Source organism: Carcharhinus amblyrhynchos, chromosome 11, assembly GCF_965287045.1.
Source record: "Carcharhinus amblyrhynchos chromosome 11, sCarAmb.v2.hapA, whole genome shotgun sequence".
NCBI classification, from domain to species: domain Eukaryota; kingdom Metazoa; phylum Chordata; class Chondrichthyes; order Carcharhiniformes; family Carcharhinidae; genus Carcharhinus; species Carcharhinus amblyrhynchos.
Window position 1 is genome coordinate 89169361 of NC_137334.1, and position 24650 is coordinate 89194010.

Below are 24650 nucleotides of genomic sequence, written 5' to 3' on the forward strand. Positions count from 1 at the left end.
GCATCTCCCACTGCTCTCAGCAACCCAAAACAAAAATATAGACACATTCGCACACGTAAATTATTAACCTTTTATTTTCAAAACTAGACTTAGAGATGATTGATTACAAATGGTATATGCTGATGAATCGAATCGGCGGAGTGAACCTGAAAGCCATGTTGTTCAGGTGGAAACTTGCTCTGCCAGGGTTGGGAGTTAGGGAGGGTGAGACATCTGAAAGTTCAAAGTGTATTCGTTAGTGTCACCAGTAAGCTTACATTAACACTGCAATTAAGTTACAGTGAAAATCCCCAAGTTGTCACACTCCGGCGCCTGTTCAGGTGCACTGAAGGAAAATTTAGCATGGCTAATGCACCCTAACCAGCACATCTTCCAGACTGTGGGAGGAAACTAGAGCACTTGGAGGAAACCCACGCAGACACGGGGAGAACGTGCAGACTCCAAACAGACAGTGAACCAAGCTAGGAATTGAACCCAGGTCCCAGGCGCTAACCAAGGCTAACCACTGTGCCCGTGTGCTGCCCCATGAAGATCAGACTCAGACATTGACTAAGTCATAACACTGGAATGACATTTTGTAGAACCATACTGTGCAGAAGACCCATCTTGACTTTGACTCATTGGTCAGAGAACAGACATTTAGGCGTTATCCTGAAAGAGGATTTTCCAATCTGAGTCAGTGTTTTCTTGGGGACTGGGTTTCACAGGGATTTGATAGTCCAGGCTGTGCGGTGATGAAGCTGGGAAGGGAAAACAGAAAATGCTAAAAAATTTCAGCAGATCTGACAGCATCAGTGGGGAGAGATAGAGATTTGGTTTGACTTATTATTGTCACGTATTAGTATACAGTGAAAAGTATTGTTTCTTGTGTGCTGTGCAGACATACATTGAGAAGGAAAGTAGAGGGTGCAGAATACAGTGTTACAGCCGTAGCTAGGGTGTAGAAAAAGATCAACTTAATGTGAGGTATGTCCATTCAAAGGTCTGATAGCAGTAGGGAAGAAGGTGTTCTTGAGTTGGTTGGCACACGATCTCAGACTTTTGTATCTTTTTCTTGATGGAAGAAGGTTGAAGAGACTATGCCCAGGGTGCATGGGGTCCTTAATTATGCTGGCTGCTTTTCTGAGGCAGCGGCAAGTGTAAACAGAGTCAATGGATGGGAGGCTGGTTTGCGTGATGCACTGGGTCATGTTTATGTTCACGTTCTTGCAGTCTTGGTCAAAGCAGGAGACATACCAAATTGCGATCCAGAAGCATCCAGAAAGGATGCTTTCTATGGTGCTGCATCTGTAAAAGTGTTGGGAGTTAAGGAGAAATGGTGGTAACATATTTGCAAAGATCAGATTCAAAGATGTTGACTGAGATATAATACTAGAATTACATTTCATAGAATCATACTGTGCAGAAGACCTGTCTTTGAGTCATTGGTAGAGAATAGAGAATAGATATTTAGGCGACAAAAACAGAAAGTGCTGGAGAATCTCAGCAGGTCTGACAGCATCTGTGGAGAGAGAATAAATCCAATCTTTCAAGTCTGCATGACCCTTCATCAAAGCTTTTTAAAATTTTTTTAACGAAGAGGGGGTGGAGTGTAATAGGACTAAGGAAATGTAAATAGTTTTGATGAAGGCTGAGAAAGGTGTTAAAAATGTCCATTAAGTGATTGGAATGTGTGAATAGCAGAACAAAGGTACAGATTGTGAAGGGACTACCTGAGGAATATGGCAGTTTCCCTGAAAGGGGGGAGGGAGATGGGTTAGGAGACAAGATAGAGAGTGAGATTGGAGAAGTGAAAAAATAGAAGTAAGGATAAAAATGGATGAACGAGATGAAAAAAAGAAATAAAAAAATAGGATGGAGATGGAGGAGAGAGATCATGTTCTGAAATTGTTGAACTCAATGTTCAACCCGGAAGGCTGTAAGATGCCAATTGGAAGATGAAGTGCTGTTCCTGCATTAGGATTCATTGGAACATTGCAAAAGGCTGAGTGAGGATGGACATGTGGATGGGGCATTTGAGCTATATAGCCTGAAGAGGGTTTTCCAGTCCGAGTCAATATTTTGTTTGGGATTGGGATTCGGATTCACTGGGATTTGATGGTTTAGGTTGTTCACTGATGAATATGGGAAAAAAAAGGCTGGAAAATCTCAGCAGGTCTGACAGCATCTGTGGAGAGAGAACAGAGTTGATGTTTTGAGTCTGAATGACCCTTTGTCAGAGCCCAGACGAACAGGGAAGAGGTTCGCCTATGGTCAGCTCCCAATTCTCAACCTTATGTTCAAATCTCTGCATGGCCTAACCACCCTGTCTACCCAATCCTTGTAAAACCCTCCAGCCCTATCACCTTTTGAGATCTCAGTGCTCCTCCAATTCTAGCTTCTGGCAGATTAAGTTCAATGCGGAGAAGTGTGAGGTGAATGCATTTTGGTAGGAAGAATGTGGACAGGTAAAACAAAGAGTAAAACTCTTAAGGGGGTGCATGAGCAGAGGGACCAGGGTGTATATGTGCATGGATTATTTAAGATGGCAGGACAGACAGAGAGAACAGTTATAAAGTGTATAGTATCCTGGGTTTTATTAATAGGGGAAAAAAGTACAACAGGAATGATGTTATGCTGAATTCATACAAGACATCAGCTGGCATGTTCTGTAGCGTTCTGGAGACCACATTGTAGGAAGGATGTGAGTACATTGGAAAGAGGTCTAATAAGGTTGACAAGAATTATTCCAAAGATGAGAAACTATAGTTATGAGGATAGATTGGAGAGATTGGGACTGTCCTCCTGGGAGAGAAGGCTAAGAGGAGATTTGACAGAGATGTCAAAATCATGAGGGACTGATTACATAGAAACTAGAAGCAGTAGTAGGCCTTTCGTCCCTTTGAGCATGCTCCACCATTTGTTTTGATTGTGGCTAATCATCAAATTAAATGTCTTGATTCCACACCTCCCCCCCCCTCAACTTTCGCTTGATCCCTTTAGCCCCAAGGACTTATTCTTGAAATTTCTTCTTGAAATCATACAACTCTTCGGTATGATTTATTATTGTCACATGTATTAGCATACAGTGAAAAGTATTGTTTCTTGTGCGCTATACATACAAAGCATACCATTCATAGAAAAGGAAGTAAGAGATTGCAGAATGTAGTGTTAGTATTTAGCCTCAATTACATTCTGTGGTAGTGAATTCCACACATTCACCACCCTCTGGATGAAGAAATTTCTCTTCACCTCAGTCCTAAAGGGTTTACCCTTATCCTCAAACTATGACCCCTAGTTCTGGACTCCCCCACCATTGGGAACATTCTTTCTGAATCTACGCTAACTCTGCTAGAATTTTATAAATTTCTATGAGATCCTCTCTTACTCTTCTAAACTACAATGAATATAATCCACCTGATTTAGTCTCTCCTCTTATGACAGACCTGTCATCCTAGGAATCAGCCTGATAAACTTTTGCTGTGATGCCTTTATGGCAAGCACACCCTTCCTCAGATAAGGGCACCAAAACTGCACACAGTACTCCAGGTGTGGCCTTACCAACACCCGATACAATTGCAGCAAAACATACCTATCTCTATATTCAAATCCTCTCGCTATGACGGCCAATATACCATTTACCTTCTTTACTGCTTGCTGTACCTGCACACTTATTTTCAGCAACTGATGCACGAGGACACCAAGGTCTCACTGAATATCCGCCTCTCTCAATTTACACCCAATCAAGTAATATTCAGTCTTCCTATTACTGCTATCAAATGGATAACCTCACACTTATCCACATTACTGCATCTGCCATACAGATGCCCCCACACTCAGCCTGTCCAAATCAAACTGAGCATCCCTGCATCCCCCTCATAACTGACCTTCCCGCCCAACTTTGTATAATCGGCAAATTTGGAGATAATACATTCAGTTCCCTCTTCCAAATTAATACATAATATGAACAGTTGGGGTCCCTGCAGAACCCCGCTAGTCACTGACTGCCAATCAGAAAGACCATTTACACCAACTCGTTGCTTCCTATCCATTAACCAGCTTTCTATCTCAAGACATTACTTGCAATCCCATGTGGCCATCCTATGCGATTAGGTAGGGGGAACCTGCTCACAAAAGGCTCAAGTGGCCTGCTCCTGTGTTTCTATGGCGCCATGAACATAGCCCAATCCATCACACAAACCAGCCTCCCATTCACTGACTCTGTCTACACTTCCCACTGCCTCGGCAAAACAGCCAGCCTAATTAAGGACCCACGCACCCTGGACGTTTTCTCTTCCACCTTCTTCCGTCAGCAAAAAGATACAAAAGTCTGAAGTCGTGTACCAACCGACACAAGAACAACTTCTTCCCTGCGGCTGTCAGACTTTTGAATGGACTTATCTCACATTAGGTTGTTCTTTCTCTACACCCTAGCAATGACTGTAACACTACATTCTGCACTCTCTCGTTTCCTTCTTCAGGAATGGTATGCTTTATCTGTGTAGCACACGAGAAACAATACTTTTCACTATGTTAATAGATGTGACAATAATAAATCAAAGGAATATTGTGTCCAGTTCTAGTCTTTAGGAAGAACATGGAGACTACGGAGGGAGCACAAAAAAGTTTCACAAGAATCTTCAGCTATATGGATTGAAGAAGCTGGGGCTTCTTTTGGAGAAGATTGAGGAGAATAGTGATAGTGCTGAAAGCCAGGAGGGATCTGGACAGAGTAGATAGGGAAAAATTGTTCCCGTTGACAAAGGGATCGAGAACCTGAGAACATCAATTTAAGGCAATTGGCAAAAATAGTAACTAGAACAGGAGGAAAAATGTTTCGCAGAACGTTAGGATCTGGAATTCACTGCCAGACAGTATGGTGGAGGCAGATTCAATTGTGGCTTTTGGAAGGGAGTTGGATAATTATCTGAAGAAAACAATTCTGCAGGGTTATGGAGGGAGAAAGGCCGGGGACTGGGATTGCATTGGGTTAGATTAGTTGAATATTCAGGGAGCCAGGATGGCCGCAATGGCTCCAATGACCACCTCCTGAAACCATTCCATAAAAGAATGAGAGGAGACAAGTTTAAAGTGATTTGCAAAAGAAGAAAATGCAATGTGAGAAACTACATTTTTACATGGTGAATGTTTGGGTTCTGGAAGGGCATTTAGGTGATTATTTGTACAGAAACAACGTTCAGGGATATTTTATTTATTTGTGTCACATCAACGCTGCCATGAAGTTACTGTGAAAATCCCCTAATCGCCACACTCTGACGCCTGTTTGGGTACACAGATGGAGAACTTAGCAAGGCCAACACACCTGACAAGCACTTTTTTGGACTGTGGGAGGAAACCCACACGGACACAGGGAGAACATGCAAACTCCAGTGATCCAAGCCGGGAATGGAACCCAGATCCCCTGGCACTGAGGCAGAGTATGAACCACTGTGTTATCATGTCACCTATTATGATTATGGGGAAAAAGGCAGGGCAATGACACTAAGCCATGATGTCCATTTGGAGAGCTGGTACAGATACAATGGGCCAAATAACCTCCTGCGCCATAACAGTTGTGTGATTCTCCTTACTTCTTCCCCAGTCTTGTTCAAATATTTAACCATTTCCCAGTTTCACATTCGCCATTACTGTTAGGTTTATTAATTGAATTTAAGTTGCAGTGGTGAGATTTGAAACCATGTCCTCAGTGTATTGGCCTGGGCCTTGGGATTAAATGGTCCAGTGAAATTATGGCATCACCATCGAACCCTGCAGTGGCAAGCGGAGGGAATGCACCCCTTGGTGAGGGAGATTAGAGAGGGGGAGACCCCAGAGAGAGGAGGGGGAGTTTATACAGAGAGAGGGAGCAGGGGTATTAAACGAGATTATTGTATGAAACGGTTTGAGAGAAGGTGAGAGGTTTGAGATAGGGCACTCTTACAAGTACAATACCGGAAAGCTGTAGAATGGGGAATTAGATGGCCAATGGGGAATTGTTGAGAATTGGGAATTCAAGAGCAAATCATTGCTGCTGCTGCTGAAGATCTGAAATAAAAATTGAAAATGTTGGTCAGTAGGTCAGGCAGCATCTGTGGCAAGAAACGTGAGTTAATGTTTTGGGTCAATGATGGCCCATCAGCAAAACACAAGGAGGTTTTCCTTTCATGTCAATCATGAGTATCAACATCAGAGAGAACACACCAACATTGTCCCTTTGCTAAAGTTGAGACAGTTCGTGGAGCTGCTCAGAACTAACGCAGTGTTTTGGTGTGTTGTGGGGGAGGTGATGGCCTAGTGGTATTATCGCTAGACTATTAATCCAGAAACTCAGCTAATGTTCTGTGGACCCAGGCTCAAATCCCGCCATGGCAGATGGTGGAATTTGAATTCAATACAAAATATCTGGAATTAAGAATCTACTGATGACCACAAAACCACTGATCATTGTCAGAAAAAACTATCTGGTTCATTAATGTCCCTTAGGGAAAGGAATCTGCTGTTCTTACCCGGTCTGGCCTACATGTGACTCCAGAGTCAAGCAGTGTGTGCTTGACTCTGAACTACCCTCCAAGGGTAACTAGGAATGGGCAATAAATGCTGGCCAGCCTGAGATGCCCATGTCCCATGAATGAATGAAAAAAACAAAGAGGGGGTCAGGTTGCATGGGGAGTAGAGATTAGAAATTCAGGCACGTTTCTTCCCCGCCATCCTCTCTCCAGCAACCTTGAATTAAATGGCAGAAAAAGTCCACGGTGGTGAGATCAAATTTTCCAAAGGAACTGTACACTCAACATTGGACCAGAAGTAATATTGGCCTCTTTATTATTAAATATTTTACTAAATACATTTTTAAGACAAGTCTATTATACCTGGTACAAACACACTGCCAGAGAAAGAGCAAAAACATTTTCCCGGCAACATCATTCAGATTTAGAAGGAACCAAAAGTGCACCTGTAATCAAATTGCCAATGGTTATCATCTTAAATAAACTGGTCACAGTGCAAAGGGCAAAGAAAATCTCAATCGGTGTTTAAAAAGTGCTTTCTAGTAAAAGAAATATCTGTGTATGTACGTATAATATAAATATTTGTACGCACTTGTATGCGCACATGTTTATACACCTTTATACACAGCCACATTCAGAATTCCTCTGAGATTGTAGAACAAAATGTTTGAAAACCTCATGGCCTGATTATAGCAAAATCTAATCATGATAAATACAAGTTCCTTCCTTTCTAGATGGATCAGATACTGATCCTTTGTAATAAGAGCACTCTTAGTTGATTTCGTTAAGACATCAAGTTTTGCTCAAGACATCAATAAGGCAGAGAATGGTTCAATTAACTTCGACTCACAAGCTCACCATTTATACTCATTACCTCCAAGTTCTTGCAGTAGCTGTTTTCTTGCTACAAAAAGTTTATTAAATTATATTTATCAGAATGTACACACACACAAACACACATACAGACAGCACTGCTACACAACGACCATTTTCTTCCTAGTTCTTCTTCTTGGCATAGTTTTCATTAAAAAGTTTGGATAGTACAACCAAGTTCTGTCTCTGCAGTCACATACTGATGGCTTCTTCACTCAGAGTCACTTCCAGAGTCACTTAGCTGCAGATCACTTCCTGAAAATTTAATGAAAAGAAAGCATTTTATCCACACCAGCATAAGAAGTTCCTATGCAATAACTTCATAAAATCTCAAGCAATCTATTGATTATTATAGAAATAGCTCTCCCTGGCTTTCTAAAGGAAGCCCAAAAACAGGACAATGAGGGGCGGCATGACATCACGGTGGTTAAGAACATAAGAAATAGGAGCAGGAGTTGGCCATCTCGTCCCTCGAGCCTGACCCGCCATTCAATAAGATCATGGCTGATCTGTCGTGTCTCAGTTCCACATTCCCGCCCTCTCCCCATAATCCTTAATCCCCTTGCCTATCAAAAACCTATCAACCCGCGTCTTAAAAATATTTAGCGAGGCAGCCTCCACCACTTCAATGGGCAGAGAATTCCAGAGATTCACCACCCTTTGAGTGAAGAAGTTCCTCCTCAACTCCATTCTAAACCGCACCCCCCCCCCCCCCCCTTTATCTTGAGGCTGTGCCCTCTAGTCCTACTGTCCTTTCTGAGCAGGAAGAGCCTCTCCACCTCTATCCTATCCATCCCATTCATCATCTTTAGCACTGCTGTTTCACAGTGCCAGGGACCTGGGTTTGACTCCTGGTTTGGGTCACTGTGTGCAGTTTGCATGTTCTCCTTGTGTCTGCCTGGGTTTCCTCCAGGTGCTCCGGTTTCCTCCCACATTCTGAAAGACGTGCTGTTTCGGTTCATTGACCCGAATAGGCGCCAGAGTGTGGCAATTACGGGAATTTCACAGTAACTTCATTGCAGTGTTAATTCAAGCCTTACTTGTGACTAATAACCCTTGTAACTTTATGAGGGCTGTTATCTCCATCAAGCTCATGTCTCTAGCACAGGCATTGAAATAAGACATTGATGATCCTGATATGGGCAGGTGACCTCATGACCCTCTTTGCAAACCAACTGAAGGTTAAACAGGATGTATTAGTTAGTAATGAATCATAAGAACATAAGAAATAGGAAGAGTAGCCATCTAGCCCTTCGAGCCTGCCCCGCCATTCAATAAGATCATGGCTGATCTGAAGTGGCTCAATTCCACTTTCCCGCTTTCTCCCCATAACCCTTAATTCCCTTGTCCGTCAAAAACCTATCTACCCGTGTCTTAAATATACTTAGCGAGGTAGCCTCCACCACTTCAACAGGCAGAGAATTCCAGAGATTCGCCACCTTTTGAGTGAAGAAGTTCCTCCTCAACTCCGTTCTAAACTGCACCCCCCCACCTCTACCCTATCCATCCCTTTCATTATCTTATACGTCTCAATAAGATCCCCCCCCCATCCTTCTAAACTCCAACAAGTACAGACCCAGTCTATTTAGTCTCTCTTCATAGTCTAACCCCCTCATTTCCGGTATCAGCCTAGTGAACCTTTTCTGCACTCCCTCCAAGGCCAAAATATCCTTGCACAAGTGCGGCGACCAAAACTGCACAGTACTCCAGCTGCACCAATGCCCTGTACAGTTGCAGCAAGACCTCCCTGCTTTTATATTCTATCCCCCTCGCTATAAAGGCCAGCATCCCATTCGCCGCCTTGATCACCTGCTGCAACTGCAGACTGGGTTTTTGCGACACAGTGCCACCATGCACAAGGAGCCCCAGGTCCCTCTGCACCATAGAATGCTGCATTCTCTGATCAAAATAGGAGGGATTACCTTGAATATCAGTCCCGCGTTAATGTGCAATTGAATAAATGATTCAACAAAGACCCCCAGAAATCAGGTACACCAATGAATGTTCAGAGGAGTAGAGGACAGTCCTCCTGAGAGAAGACTTCCTAATGCTACACTTCAACTCGAGAAGGCAAAGCACAAAGAGAAGACTGCTGCAAACAAAGGGACTATCACTTCCAATTACATTTTTTCATTTGGTCTCTGGGATAAGTTTTTTTTACATTCATTCATGGAATGCAGACATCACTGGGCCAGAATCTATTACCTGACCCTAGCTGCCCTTGAACTTAGCAGCTTGCTAGGCCATTTCAGAGGGCATTTAAAGGCCAGTCACATTGCTGTGGGTCTGGAGTCACATGTACGCCAGCACAGGTAAGGATGGCAGATTTCCTTCCCTAAAGGACATTAGTGAACCGCTCCTAGTAAATCACTCTCAACTGTCATGGTTGTATGCTCCTCTTATCTTTATAGCGTATGCATCATAATTTATTGAGAAGCAATAGTTAAGTAACTTAAAATCACTTATGAGTTCTTGACCACTGGGTAATCTGAGACTCCCAACATAAACCTGAAATCTTACAGTAGATTGGACCAAACTCTCCCAACCCTGAACATGGATTGAACCACAAACCCACAATGCATAAATGAGTCAGGATCAAATATCAAATCTCTTGTGGAATTGGGAGACCAGGGAACAAGAAGAACACTGTCCTCACACCTACATTAAAAGAGGTGCCAAGAGCAGAGTTTCCTCCCTCCGCTCCATTTCTTATAATTGTTTTTCCTGGCCCTGCAACTCTCCGTATTCCTCATCATCCTCCTTTTTCAAAAACAGAACCCTCTCTTAAACCTCTCCACTGTTCTAAGTCCCTCCATTTCTTTCCAAGCTTCCTTCTCCTCACCTCCTCAATCTCAACATCTCTTTCCCTCTTCCTTTCCTTCCACTTTCCCTGCTCCCCTCCCTCCTTCCCTCCCACTCCTGGATGCAATTATTCTGACATCTCCATTCACTCTCCTCACCCTGGCCCTGAATATTACACTTTATTTTGTCTATGTGTATATCCTCAAATTAACTGGTATGTTATGGAGGAAAGATTGCAGAGGCCATACACTTCTCATTCACAAAAAATGTGCTTGCTATCTTGGGACACCCTTCTGTAAACTGTTACCGGTCATTCACATTTATGATCTGCTATTACGTTGTGGTTACAGGCGCCACCCACAAATTGGCTATCTGGAGCAAGTAAAAATCGTAGAATCCCTTCAGTGCAGAAAGAAGCCATTCAGCCCATCGAGCCTGCACCAACAACAATCCCAACCAGATCCTATTCCCGTAATTCCAAGCATTTACCCATTAATCCCCCTGACAATTTAACACGGCCCATTCACCTAACCTGCACATCTTTGGACTGTGGGAGGAAACCGGATCACCCGCAGGAAATCCACGCAGACACAGGGAGAACACGCAAACTCCACACTCACCCAAGACTGAAATTGAAGCCGGGTCCCTGGTGCTGTGAGGAAGCACTGCTAACCACTGTGCCACCGTGCCAGTTTCTTAACTGTCTCACCTTGTTAACTCTGGGCAATACCACCAGTAATTTTGTACATTGATGTAAGTGTACTCCAATGAGCAGGTTTGAGGTTAGCCTCAAAATTCTTACCTGGATCCTGTTACATAGCGACAACCATTGAATCGTCAGCTGCAGTAGACCCATTCACTTATAGAGCATACCTAATCTTAACACCTCAGCACTATGAGTGAATAAGTAAAACTACATAGGTAGTCTGGGAGTGTTGGGGGGGGGGGGGAGGGGTTGTTTGAATTACCTTTTGTAGGGGTTTGACTGCATGACGATGAACTCCTCGTGGGTTTAAATGGATGACTCTGAGTTAATGATTAGAGTTGATTTAAGGCCGAGTTGAGGAGGAACTTCTTCACCCAAAGGGTTGTGAATCTGTGGAATTCCCTGCCCAGTGAAGCAGTTGAGGCTCCTTCATTAAATGTTTTTAAAGCAAAGGTAGATGTATTTTTGAACAGTAAAGGAATTAAGGGTTATGGTGAGTGGGCAGGTTAGTGGAACTGAGTCCACAAAAAGATCAGCCATGATCTTATTGAATGGCAGAGGAACCTTAAGGGGCCAGATGGCCGACTCCTCTCCTAATTCTTACGTTCTTAGGTCCTTATTATATGTGGCTTTTGGAGGGAACCGCTTAGATAAACCAAACTACTTTATCTTATTTCAAACTTCACATGCTCCCTCCATTAAGGTCTGGGATATAAATCACCTGCAATATCACACATACAACTGCAGACAGAATGTGTGCTCCAGTGGGACTGTAATGTCCTGTTACATTTCCTCTTTCGTTATCTCTAACTTCCCTATTCCACTTTCCATTAAATTGATAGATTTGGATATTACTCAACAACAGGTAGTCAAGCAATTCAACCCTTAATCTTAGCATTAAAACAACTGAAATAGAAAACTTACGCAACGTATTCAGAGTCTCCTCAGGTCTGTTGCTAACAGCATCTGCTGTTGGTACGTGATGCTGAGGTAGTGGAGGTGGGGTTATTAATGGCATTGAAACTGGATGAGAGGAAGGCACTGAAGGCGGAACAGCAGGTGTGTGTGTCTCATCCTCAGAATCACTGGAGCTATCACTGCTCGAGGAAGAGGATGAAGAGCCCTTGGAGTCGGATGAACTGTCCGATGTACTCATCTGGTCCATGGTGCTAACCTCTGCCATCAGCTCTACAAAACATGTACAGAATATTTCAATGCAAGTCAAATATGAATGAAAGAAACGCCAACTGACTGGTCAGGTGGGTATAAATGATAAGATTCCATAGTGTTTTCGGAAAGAACAAGGTTTAAATTCCTTAGATGCAATTACCAGGAGCATGTTTGCTAACAGCACAGTGGATGGACCTACATCATGAGGATTGCAGCGACTCAGGAAAGCAACTCACTCCCACCATCCGAAGGGCAATTAGGGATGGGCAATCAATGCTGGCTTGGCCACTTGCACTCACATCCAATATGAACACAATAAAGAGAAACTATTTAAGGATGGAAAACCAGAGAACATAGATTCTAGATGATTGTTAAGAGAATTTTTGAATATCTTGCCAGTTTTAATGGGCAGCATGGTAGCACAGTGGTTAGCATTGCTGCCTCATAGCGACAAGGATCCTGGTTCAATTCTGACCATGGGTCAATGTGTGGCTTTTGCACCTTCTCCCCATGTCTACGTGGATTTGCTCTGGGTGCTCCAGTTCCCTCCCACAGTCCAGAATAGGTTAGGTGGATTGGCCACGCGCAGGATTCAATCTTTACTCTCAAACCCCCATCAAATAAAATCGGTTGGATAAATATCTGACAAAGGAAACAGTTGCAGGGTGATGAGGAAAGAGGGAAAGTGGGTGGGGAATTGTGAATGTGGGATTATTTGGATATCTCTTTCAAAGATGAGCCAAATGACATCAGCACATTGAAGAGAAATAAGAGAGACAACAAATCACCACCGGTACCTCGCTCAATGTCATCCATTTGGGAAGTGGGTGACATTTTTTCCTTTGGGGAAGAACTCTTTGGTGCAGAGTTGGGCCTGGCATTGAAGCGCATTTGTTGCCCCAGGCGACTGGTCTGCTGATCGAGGCGAGACTGGATTTTGCTGCTTCCTTCCGCCCTGAACACAATCATTGAATGGAACATTAAAAAAAAGCACTGAGATTGTTAAGTATGCACCCTGCCCAAGTTTTATGATATATCACACTGTTTAATCCTATTTACTAATCACAAACATTTAAAATCCCTATTCACAATCCACCTGTGTCCTCTGAGCGTGATTCTCAAATGATGAATTAGGAACCGGTCTATGCTATCGGTTCAGGTCCTCATTAGAACAATACAGCATAGAAGGTGGCTAAAGAAGGTGAAACTACAAAGGGTTGCGAATGAAGCCCAAGTCATCACGCAAACCAAACTCCCATCCATTGACATTGGCTACGACACTCACCAACTTTTATAGTTACTCCACAGAAACATTCTCTCTGGTTGTATCACAGCTTGATATGGCTCCTGCTCTCCCCAAGACAGCAAGAAACTGCAAAGGGTCGTGAACAAAGCCCAGTCCATCATACAAACCAGCCTCCCATCCACTGACTCTGTCTACACTTCCCACTGCCTCGGCAAAGCAACCAGCATAATTACGCGCCCTGGACATTCCCTCTTCTACCTTCTTTCATTGGAAAAAAGATACAAAAGTCTGAGGTTATGTACCAACTGACTCAGAACAATTTCTTCCCTGCTACCATCAGACCTTTGAATGGATCTTCCCTGATTAAGTTGATCTTTGTCCACACCCTAGCTATGACTGTAACACTATATTCTGCATCCTCTCCTTTCCTTCTCTACGTAGGGTATGCTTTGTTTATATAGTGCACAAGAAACACTTTCATTGTATATGAATACATGTAACAATAATAAATCAAATCAAATCATTGGATTCATCATGTCTATATCTCTTTGAAAAGGCTACACAATTAGACCTATTCAATCTCACTTTCCCTACAGACATGTCATTTTTTCTGTTAAGTTTATATTCAAATTCCTTTTAGAAGTTATGATTAAATCTGTTCTATCACTTCTTTAGGTAATGAATTCTAGGTTTTAAGAATTCACTACGTAAAAAATTTAAACTCAACTTCTCCTGGTTCATTGGCCAATTTTTATTGGAACTCAAAATGTTAATTCTATTTTTTTGCCCACAGATGCTGTCAGAAGTGCTGAATATTTATTTCCAGCACTATCTGCTTTTAATTCAGCATCTACAGTATTATGCTGAAATCTGGTGACAGACACTCCAGCGGAGGGTGGGGAGAGTCTACAGAAGGATCTAGATAGGCTGGGCGAATGGGCCAGGAAATGGCAAATGGAATTTAATGTTGGCAAGTGCGAGGTGGTCCACTTTGGTAGGAATAATGGTAGGAAGGATTATTACTTACGTGGAGAAAAACTGCAGCAGGCGACGGTGCAGAGGGACCTCGGGGTTCTTGTGCATGAGTCGCAAAAACCCAGCTTGCAGGTGCAGCAGGTGGTCAGGAAGGCGAATGGGATGCTGGCCTTCATCGCGAGGGGGATTGAATATAAAAGTAGGGAGGTCTTGCTGTGGCTGTATAGGGCATTGGTGAGGCCGCAGCTGGAGTACTGTGTGCAGTTTTGGGCGCCGTACTTACGCAAGGATATTTTGGCCTTGGAGGGAGTGCAGAGGAGGTTTACTAGGCTGATGCCGGAGTTGAGGGGGTTGAGCTATGAGGAGAGGCTGAATAAATTAGGCTTGTACTCGTTAGAGTTTAGAAGAATGAGGGGAGATCTCATTGAGACGTATAAGATGATGAATGGGATGGATAGGATAGAGGTGGAGAGACTTTTCCCGCTCAGAAAGGATAGTAGGACTAGGGGGCACAGCCTCAAGATAAAGGGCGGGCGGTTTAGAACGGAGTTGAGGAAGAACTTCTTCACTCAAAGGGTGGTGAATCTCTGGAATTCTCTGCCCGTTGAAGTGGTGGAGGCTACCTCGCTAAATGTTTTTAAGACGTGGGTTGATGGGTTTTTGATAAGAGAGGGGATTAAGGGTTATGGGGAGAGGGCGGGAATGTGGAACTGAGCCAAGACAGATCAGCCATGATCTTATTGAATGGCGGGGCAGGCTCGAAGGGCTAGTTGGCCTACTCCTGCTCCTATTTCTTATGTTTCTTATGTTAAGAGCAAACACTTTCTTCATTTGCCTCATCAAAATGTTTCATAATTTTGAACATTGCGATTAAAACGCTCCTTCACCTTCTCTAAAAACCATCATCCCATCCTATCTTGCCTGCTCTCTCCATATAGCTGAAATCATAGAAACTAGAAGGAGGAGTAGGCCATTCAGCCCTTCGAGCCTGCTATGCCATTCATTTTGATCATAGCCGATCATTGAATTCAATATCCTGATCCCCCCACTTCCCTCCGTGGCACGGTGGCACAATGATTAGCACTGCTGCCTCACAGCGCCAGGGACCGAGGTTCAATTCCAGCCTCAGGTCACCATCTGTGTGGAGTTTGTACATTCTCCTGCGTCTATGTGGGTTTCCTCCAGTGCTCTGGTTTCCTCCCAGTCCAAAGATGTGCAGGTTAGGTGGATTGGCCATGCTAAATTGACACTTGTGTTGGGGGATTAGCAAGATAAATGTGGGTTACGGGAGTAGGGCCTAGGTGGGCTTGGGGTTGGTACAGACTCAATGGGCTGAATGTACTTCTGTACTGTAGGGATTTTATAATTCCATGTTACAATGCACTTCTTTTAAAGGTAATCCTTGGTCCTTGATGTACACAGGTAACATGTCACACGGTGAGAGGGCACACTGGATTTCGGGTGTTGTATTAACACGTGACAGGTTTCACTCACCTGGTTTTCTTCACTGTGATGTTGCTGCTGAGTTTCTCCAGCCGATATTCTCCAGTGTCATGGTTTACAATCAGAACACACTCTTTCAAGTAAGGTCTCTTTGAGCCTTTAAACACCGACACAGGTGGCGTTGAACCCTGTTGAACCAAAGTCAGTCATTTCAGTTTGGAAGCAAAAGCAATCGCATTGGGACTGACATTAAGTGAACAATGTTGTGATCTGGGCGCAAGACCTTAAAAGGTGGTGGAAGCGGATTCAACAATAACTGTGAAATGGGAAATTGGATCAACGATTGGAAAGGAGAACTTTGCAGGGCCATGGGGAAAGAGTAGGGGAGCAAGGCTAATGTCAAAGGGCCAGCACAGACATTTCACGAGGTTGGAAGGAGTGACAGGAGTAAAAATGGAGAAACAAGTGACAAGATGGTTGGTAAGGGGAGGACATAGATTTAAAAGCTCAAGAACCAGAGACAATATCTGGGAAAGTAACTACTGTGACTTATGATGTTTTGGAATGTGATGTCTGAAAGGAGGGAAAGGAAATTCAAATTCAAAAATAATTTTCAAAAAGGAGTTGGTTAAATACTTAAAGTGAGAAAAAATGAGTGTTGCAGGGAAAAAGCAGGTGAGTGGGACTGATTTGACAGAATTACCAGAGAGTCGGCACAGACACATTGAGCAGTCAGTATGCTTCACTGCTCTATGACTGCTGAAGTGAACTGAACAGTTTGGTGACTGGTTGACACACCGAGATAGAATTATGAAGATCGAGGCAAAAGACCAGAGTTCAGTCTCCCATCTTAGACGGGCGTTGTGGCTCCTTCGCTAAAGGAATTCCCCCTATTCTCATCCCAACCGAAAAACCCAGGCAAAGGGTCAAAACTGGTGGAGCAGAGCACAAAACTGAAAAAGAAGAGAGACACAGAAGAGAAAGTTAGCCTGAAGCTGCACTCGACTTGAGTTTCAAAGAGCTGTAGGTTGTCAAGAGTAAGGGAACAGCGAATGTGGAAAATCTTTCAGCAGCTTTGTTACTTGGGAAAAGAAAACATCTAGAGTAACAGATGAGGCAAAAGGTTTATTTATTAGTCACAAGTAAGGCTTACATTAACACTGCAATGAAGTTACTGTGAAATTCTCCTAGTCGCCACAGTCCGGCGCGCGTTTGGTCAATGCAGCTAACCAGCACATCTTTCAGAATGTGGGAGGAAACTGGAGCACCCGGAAGAAACCCATGCAGACACAGGGAGAACGTGCAAACTCCACACAGACAATGGCCCAAGCTGGGAATCGAACCCTGGTCCCAGGCGCTGTGAAGCAGCAGTGCTAACCACTGTGCTGCCCCGAATGTTCATCTCCATGCTAAGACCACATGGAACGTCAAACCTACAACTCAGTAGAGGACGCCTCAGGACAACGGTAATCATAATTCAGATCTAATCATTAGATGAAATTGTTTTATTATGGGCTAGATTTAAACAGTGGCAGATATCAATGAGGTCACACCAATAGCACAAGCAAAGGGGGACCTATTAAAAAATAGGCTGATGTTCAAGAAATCAATTTGCAATTATATAACACCTTTAAAGGCCATATTATCAAGCAAAACCGGACACTCGAGAAACATTTTCTACACACATTACCACAGAGTGGTGGATGGAGATGAATAACTTAGCGACATGGATAATTCCATTGAGGGGGAAAAAAATAAAAGGATATGCTGATAGAATGAGATTAAGTAAGGAGGGAGGAGGTTTGAGTGGAGCAGGGCTAACTATGGCTTAAGGGTGCTACTTCTGGTGAGACGGGGTGTTTTTTAAAAATTCATTTACAGTATGTGACCGACGCTGACTAAGCTAGCATTTATTGACCACCCTTAGTCGTGCTTGAGAAGATAGTGGTCACCTGTCAGCATGTCAGCTACAACTCTCACCAACTTTTACTGATGCACCACAGAAAACATTCTTTCTTGTTGTATCACAGCTTGGTATGGCTCCTGCTCTGCCCAAAACCGCAAGAAACTACAAAAGGTCATGAATGTAGCCCAATCCATCACACAAATCAGCTTCCCATCCATTGACTCTGTCTACACTTGCCACCGCCTCGGCAAAGCAGCCAGCATAATCAAGGACCTCATTGCACCCAGACATTCTCTCTTCCGCCTTCTTCCGTCAGGAAAAAGATACAAAAATCTGAGGTCACATACCAACCAACTCAAAAACTGTTTCTTCCCTGCTGCTGTTAGACTTTTGAATGGACTTACCTTGTATTAAGTTGATCTTTCTCTACACTTAGCTATGACTATGCTGAATGTAGTATTACTCTCTCCTTTCCTTCTCTATGAATGGTTTGTTTTGTATGCACTGCACACAAGAAACAATACTTTTCACTATATACCAATACATGTGATAATAATAAATTGAATCCATCCCCCACATCTAGCTTGCTCCAACTGAGGCTCTTGGTTTACGATACATGGTATTCATGCTGCTTTGAGAAAAAGATTTCAACTAACGGTTATGATTAATTTATTTGAGAAAGTGAATATACACCTACACTTTGGGATTGGCAGGGTGCCCAATTTTCTCAAATACAGCGGTGGCCACTGTAGGAATTTAATTCCAGAATTGAGAACCCAGACAATTGAAGGTGCACAACCAGCCAGCACTGTAGAAGCACAGAGATTTCAGGGGTTGTAGAGCTTCAGGAAGTTATAAAGGTAGGAAGGTGCAAGTCCATGAAAGGATTTGGAAATAAGGGTGAGAATTTTAAAAGTTTAAATGTGAAATAAGGCCACTATTCTCCGCACAAGCTACTGTTCCAGCTTCTGAGTGCCATGTTAATTCAGTTGTATCAGAGGCTCAGACTCATCTCAGGGCACATTGTCTACAATGTCCTAACTCAAGAGACAACACCATGTCTACAATGTCCTAACTCAAGAGACAACACCATGTGGAACTCGAGTGATTAGAAAACGGAAACCTTTATGGGAAGGAAGGAACACAAGTAGGCCATTTAGCCCTAGGACTATTCTCCTGAAAGAACAAAGCAAGTTATAGCACAGGAACAGGCCCTTCGGCCCTCCAAGCCTGCACCAACATGCTGCCTGACTGAAGTAAAACCCCTTACCCTTCCAGGGACCATATCCCTCTATTCCCATCCTATTCGCGTATTTGAAAGAACAATGGCATAGTCGGCAAGATCACTGTTCAATGAGATGAAAGCTGATCAGTGACTTCACTATAAATTTACCTTTGCCCCACATCCCTTAGTGACCTGTTTACCAGATGTTTGTCAATCTCAGATTTAAAATTAACAATTGATCCTTCATCAACCATCATTTGTGAAAGAGTTCCAAACTTCTCTCCGTGTGTAAAAGCACGGCCTAACTTCACTTCCGAAACTTCTGGCTCTAATTTGTAGATTATGCCCTCCAGTCCCACATTCCCCTCCTAGTTTCTCTCTATCTGCTCCCATAGTGTACCTTAAATATCTTTAATCCTTAATCTAAATTTCAGGAAATACAACCCTATTTTGTGTAACCCCTCCTCTAAATTTAAGCTTTGGAGTCCTGCTACCATTTCGACCAAATGCAAGCTGCACTTGCTCAAAGGCAAGTATCTCCTTCATCGGAACACGGAGCAGCATTTGACCCTTCAAGCCTGCTCCATCATTCAATAAGATCGTGGCTGCAGTGACTGTGGTCCCAGCTCCATTCTTCTGTTCCTCCCCATAACTCTTGACCCCTTGCCTAACAAAAATCTATCTAACTCTGCCTTAAATTCAAAGTCACAGTCTCTACTGCTTTCTGGGGAAGAGAATTCCACACACCAACAACCAAGGGCTGCATGGTAGCACAGTGGTTAGCACTGCTGCTTCACAGCTCCAGGGTCCTGGGTTCGATTCCCGGCTTGGGTCACTGTCTGTGTGGAGTTTGCACATTCTCCTCGTGTCTGCGTGGGTTTCCTCCGATTTCCTCCCACAGTCCAAAGATATGCAGGTTAGGTTGATTGACCATGCTAAAAAATTGCCCCTTAGTGTATAGGGATGCGTAGGTTAGAGGGATTAGTGAGTATAATATGTAGGGATATGGGGGTAGGGCCTGGGTGGGATTGTGTTCAGTGCAGACTCAATGGGCCGAAGGGCCTCTTTCTGCACTGAAGGGTTCTATGATTCTCTTGGGAGAAAATGTTCACGTCAGTTTTAAGAGACATATTTTTAAATTGTGTCTCCTAATTTTAGTCTTTCCTCACAAGGGGAAACATCCAAGTCCCTTGAGGATCTTATATATTTCAATAACATTAAGATGCCTACATTAAGGGCATTTCAATGGTCATTGGATAAACATAAGGATGATATTGGAATAGTGTAGGTTAGATGGGCTTTAGATTGGTTTCACAGGTCGGCGCAATATCGAGTGTTGTAATGTTCTATAACATCACCCCTCAGTCTTCTAAACTCTAATGGGTAGAGGCCCAAGGTATTCAACCTTTCCTTGCGAGATAAGCCCCTCATCTCAGGAATGAGTCAAGTGAACCTTCTCTCAACTACTTAGAAATCAATTATATCATTCCTAAAGAGTGGTACCGAGAACTAATCTCAATTCTCAGGTGTGCTAAAAATAGGACGCATCATTAACATGGGGTGGACAGACCTGGCCCCCAGCAGTGAAAGAAGAGGCTGATATCTTCTGACCCCACTCATTCAGAGTCATCAGTGTAAAAGAGACCATTTGGACCATCGAGTCTGCACCAACACACAAGAAACACTTGTCCACGCCCTTCATAATCCCAATCCGGTCACCCCCTCAGTCTTCTCTGGTCCAACTTTTTGAATGGACCTACCTCGTGTTAAGTGGATTTTTCTCCACACCTTAGCCAACACTGTAACACTACATTCTGCACTCTCTCCTTTCCTCCTCCATGAACGGTATGCTTTGTCAGTATCATTCGCAAGAACAATACTTTTCACTGCATGCAAATACATGTGACAATAATAAATCAATTCAACAAAAACAACTCAAGCCTATTCAACCTCTCTTCATAACTTAAATGTTCCGTCCCAGGCAGCGTCCTGGTGAATCTCCTCTGCACTCCCCTCTGGTGCAAGCACACCAGAACTGCACACAGTACACCAGCCATAGCCTCACCAAAGTTCTGCACAACTCCAACATGTCCTCCCTTCTTTTGTAATCTATACCTTGACTCTCCTAACAACGCACACTAAACACATCTTGCTGGTATGTGGACACGCAAGAAGCCAAAAGCAGGCTAACTTTCCACGCTTACCTCTATGTTTGGAAAGGTGATTGTGATCTGTTCTCCTTTCCCAACTTCGAGATCTCCTTCACATGCCGTGTCGATGGATGCTGGTTTGAAATCATCTGAAATGATAAAGCAACGATGAAGGACTCTGGCAGTCTGCAAACCCCTCACTGGCCAGTGCCAATAAAAATGACAAAGCGGAGATAGATTGATTTCTGTTGGGTAAGGGTATGGAAGGGATACAGGAAAACCGGGTTAAGATACACGAAAACCGGGTTAAGATAGGTTTAGAACGGAGTTGAGGAGGAACTTCTTCACTCAAAGGGTGGTGAATCTCTGGAATTCTCTGCCCGTTGAAGTGGTGGAGGCTGCCTCGCTAAATATTTTTAAGAAGCGGGTTGATGGGTTCTTGATAAGAGAGGGGATTAAGGGTTATGGGGAGAGGGCGGGAAAGTGGAACTGAGCCACGACAGATCAGCCATGATCTTATTGAATGGCGGGGCAGGCTCGAAGGGCTAGATGGCCTACTCCTGCTCCTATTTCTTATGTTCTTATGTTCTTATGATACAGGAAAACTATGATCTAATTGAATAATGCAATACACAAAACTATAAGACATAGGAGCAGAAGTAAGCCAATCTGAGGGCGAATGGTCTACTCCTTTATAAACTAGAGAAGGTTGAATAAACATTTTTAAAGCTGCAGAGTTTTGTTAGAGTGACTGGGGAAAGTACAGGGAGTGTTTTTTTACCTCTGGTAAGTGACAAGAGTGTCAATTATTTAAAATGAAAACAGAAAGTGCTGGGTAAACTACTTAGCAGGTTTGGTAGCATCTGGCTGCATGCTTTTATACTCAAATGGCTAATATCTGCTCTCAGCCTTGATGTTGACTATCAGCATAATCTTCGGGCAGCTCTGAGGAAGGTGTGATGAGAGGCCAGTGTGGTAGCAGGATTAGTTTTGTTAATCATTTTAATCACAAAGGATACACTGAATTACAGAACACTAACTACCTGATGCAACATTAGGGTCAACTGCTTAACAACCAACCACGAACCTTTCCTGAAAGTCTGCGCCGAATAGCAAACCATCAGGAGCTGACACATTGGCTGAGTATTCCCCTTCCTCATCTTGAGCACTAGTACAAAATCCCTCAGGCTGCTCCAGCCCAGCTGAAGATGAATCTGGGAAATATGCAGGCCTGAATACATACCAGTCAGTCCCATTACATTTACTGACTGAGCAATCACATAGCACACGTAGTTTAATGATACAACACACATGTAATACAAGTTTAATAATGTCATAGGATATGAATCATACACCCAGGACTTCCTGAACAATTACAGTGCTCTTCAAACTCTCCACATCCTTACATCCCTCTTTCCCTTCGTCATTCCCCATTTTCTTCAATTATTCTTCCCTGTCTTTTCCAGTCATAGTAAGAAGTCTGATAACACCAGGTTTCGAGGTTTACCTTGTGAAAGCTTGTGAGTTTACTATCAAATAAATCAGTTGGACTTAAACCTGGTGTTGTCAGACTTCTTACTGTGTTTACCCCAGTCCAATGCCAGCATCTCATCATGACTCTTTTCCAGTCATCCCATTTCAATCTTTATTTCTCCACCTTATCCAAGTCATTTTTCTCATTCCTCCATTCCCACTCTATTTGAAGACCCTCTCCTACTTTGTTTATTCTCCAGTCTTTTCCCCGTGCTTTTGCTTCCAAGTTAGAACAAGAACAAAGTACAAACAACAACCCAGCACGGGAAACAGGCCCTTCGGCCCATGAGCCCGCGCCGCCATCTCAACAAAGCATTTTCCTACACATACCTTGCTCCGTGTGTATGCGAATGGTACCCCTATTATTCAGGGGAGAATAGTGTAGGGACAATTTGGTACACCAATCAGCCTAAGAGCACATCTTTGGTGTGTGGGAGGAAACCGGAGCACCTGGAGGAAACCCACGCAACCACAGGGAGAATGCGCAAACTCCCACAGACGCTGGCCCAAATCCATGTATCTGCACAGCTAGCAGTGATAGTCACTGAGCTGTGGTGGTGCCCAGCTGCTAGTCCAGGTTTAAGCACACACAACGCAAAGTACTCGGCCACTCTCAAAACATCCAAGCGCAGCCCACGCACGACCCACTGTGTGCATGCCCCTCGTTAGACAACAAGGTGGACTGACACACCTTGTTTATCTTTATTCCTCTGCTCCTCCTCCAAGTGCTTCTCCAGAAATCACCATTCCTCTTCCTCATCCCCGCGTTTCCTTCAATTCTTCCTTTGCCACTTCTCCTTCGTTAATCCTCAATCATAGAATGGTTACAGAAAAGGGGGTGGCTGCTTGGTTCACTGTCTCTGTGCTGGTTTCACAAGAACAACTCAGCGAGTCTAAGTCCCCTGTCCACTCCCTGTACCAAAGCAAGTTTCTCTTCAGCTGCTGATCCAATTTCCTTGCCTGCCACACTCTCGGGCAGATCTCTGCCTCCGCCACACTCTCGGGCAGATCCTGACCGCTCAATGCAGAAAATGCTTTCCTCATCTTGCTTTTGGTTCCTGTGCAAGTCATCTTAAATCAGTGTACTCTTGGTTCCCAATTTTTCTACCAACAGCAACAGTTTCTCTCTACGCTATCTGCACCCTTCACGATTTTGAACACTTCGATCTTATCCACTCAACCTCTCTAGTCCAAGAAGAACAATTCAACCTTAAACAATTAATCTATGAGTCTGAAATCTCTCATCCTTGAAACTTTTCCTGTAAATTTTTTGCACTCAGGTTTTCCAGCCTATATCCATTCTGACTCTCCAAATTCCTTTTCTATCTTCATCCCTGTGCTTCCCTAAACTCCTTCTGGTCTCCCCCTCCTCCTTCTCCTCTCCCTCAGTCTCCCCCTCCTCCTCTCCCTCAGTCTCCCCCTCCTCCTCTCCCTCAGTCTCCCCCTCCTCCTCTCCCTCAGTCTCCCCCTCCTCCTCTCCCTCAGTCTCCCCCTCAATCCCTCCTCCTCAACCTCTCCTCCTCCACCCCCTCTCCCTCAATCTCTCCTCCTTCTCCCCCCTCACCCTCAATCTCAATCTCCCCCTTCCTCCTCCTCCTCAGTCCTCCCGCCTCCTGCATTTCCCTCCTCCCACACGCAGGGGGCGCATTCTCTCCGGCCAGCGGCCGCCACTTACATCTGATGGTGTGGAACCCGCACTTGGGCTGCCTGTCGAAGCTGGAGCCCAGCTTTAAAAGGTGTTCCTTGCTGTCAAAGTGAGAGAGCCCTCCGCCATTCATTCTCCAAGCGCCACTTCTCTCCCTCCTCGGGGCCACTGGCGGTGCGGCCGCGGACAGCACTCCCACCCCGGAAGGGGGAGGGGACAAAGACACAGGTCCCGCCCCCCCAACCTGCCGCTGATTGGCCATAGTCTGATTGACAGGACGGGCCCGGTGCTAATCCCCTTCCTGATTGGTCCAGCCGGTTGTCCATCATCTCAGGATTGTCAGCCGTCACTCCGTATTTGGCCGTGCCTCTCTGACGTTTACGTGCACGCGCGGACGTCATTACAGGCTGATGGGGCGGGGACACGTCACGTCATCAGAATCAGTGGCCCCGCCCCCAGATAGTCACTAGTTCCCAAATGACATTGGGGGA

General features: G+C 44.2%; 1 protein-coding gene across 1 annotated transcript; it reads right to left on the reverse strand.

The window, feature by feature from the left end:
- Window positions 1-6796: 6796 nt before the first annotated feature.
- Window positions 6797-24363, reverse strand: eaf2 (ELL associated factor 2). The gene is made up of 6 exons (XM_080198313.1): window positions 24190-24363; window positions 21036-21130; window positions 15752-15888; window positions 12834-12991; window positions 11791-12054; window positions 6797-7613 (listed from the first exon to the last, which is right to left on the reverse strand). Exons 1-6 carry the CDS (start codon window positions 24290-24292, stop codon window positions 7570-7572), a joined length of 801 nt encoding a protein of 266 aa, XP_080054439.1. The 5' UTR covers window positions 24293-24363; the 3' UTR covers window positions 6797-7569.
- Window positions 24364-24650: the final 287 nt, after the last annotated feature.

Coding starts and splice junctions, on each gene's coding strand:
- eaf2 (XM_080198313.1), bottom strand. CDS start 24,292: ATGAATGGCGGAGGGCTCTCTCACTTTGACAGCAAGGAACACCTTTTA. Junction 12,992..15,751: donor ATCACAGTGAAGAAAACCAG/GTGAGTGAAACC, acceptor GATTGTGTTCAG/GGCGGAAGGAAGCAGCAAAA. Junction 7,614..11,790: donor GGAGACTCTGAATACGTTGC/GTAAGTTTTCTA, acceptor TTAAATTTTCAG/GAAGTGATCTGCAGCTAAGT.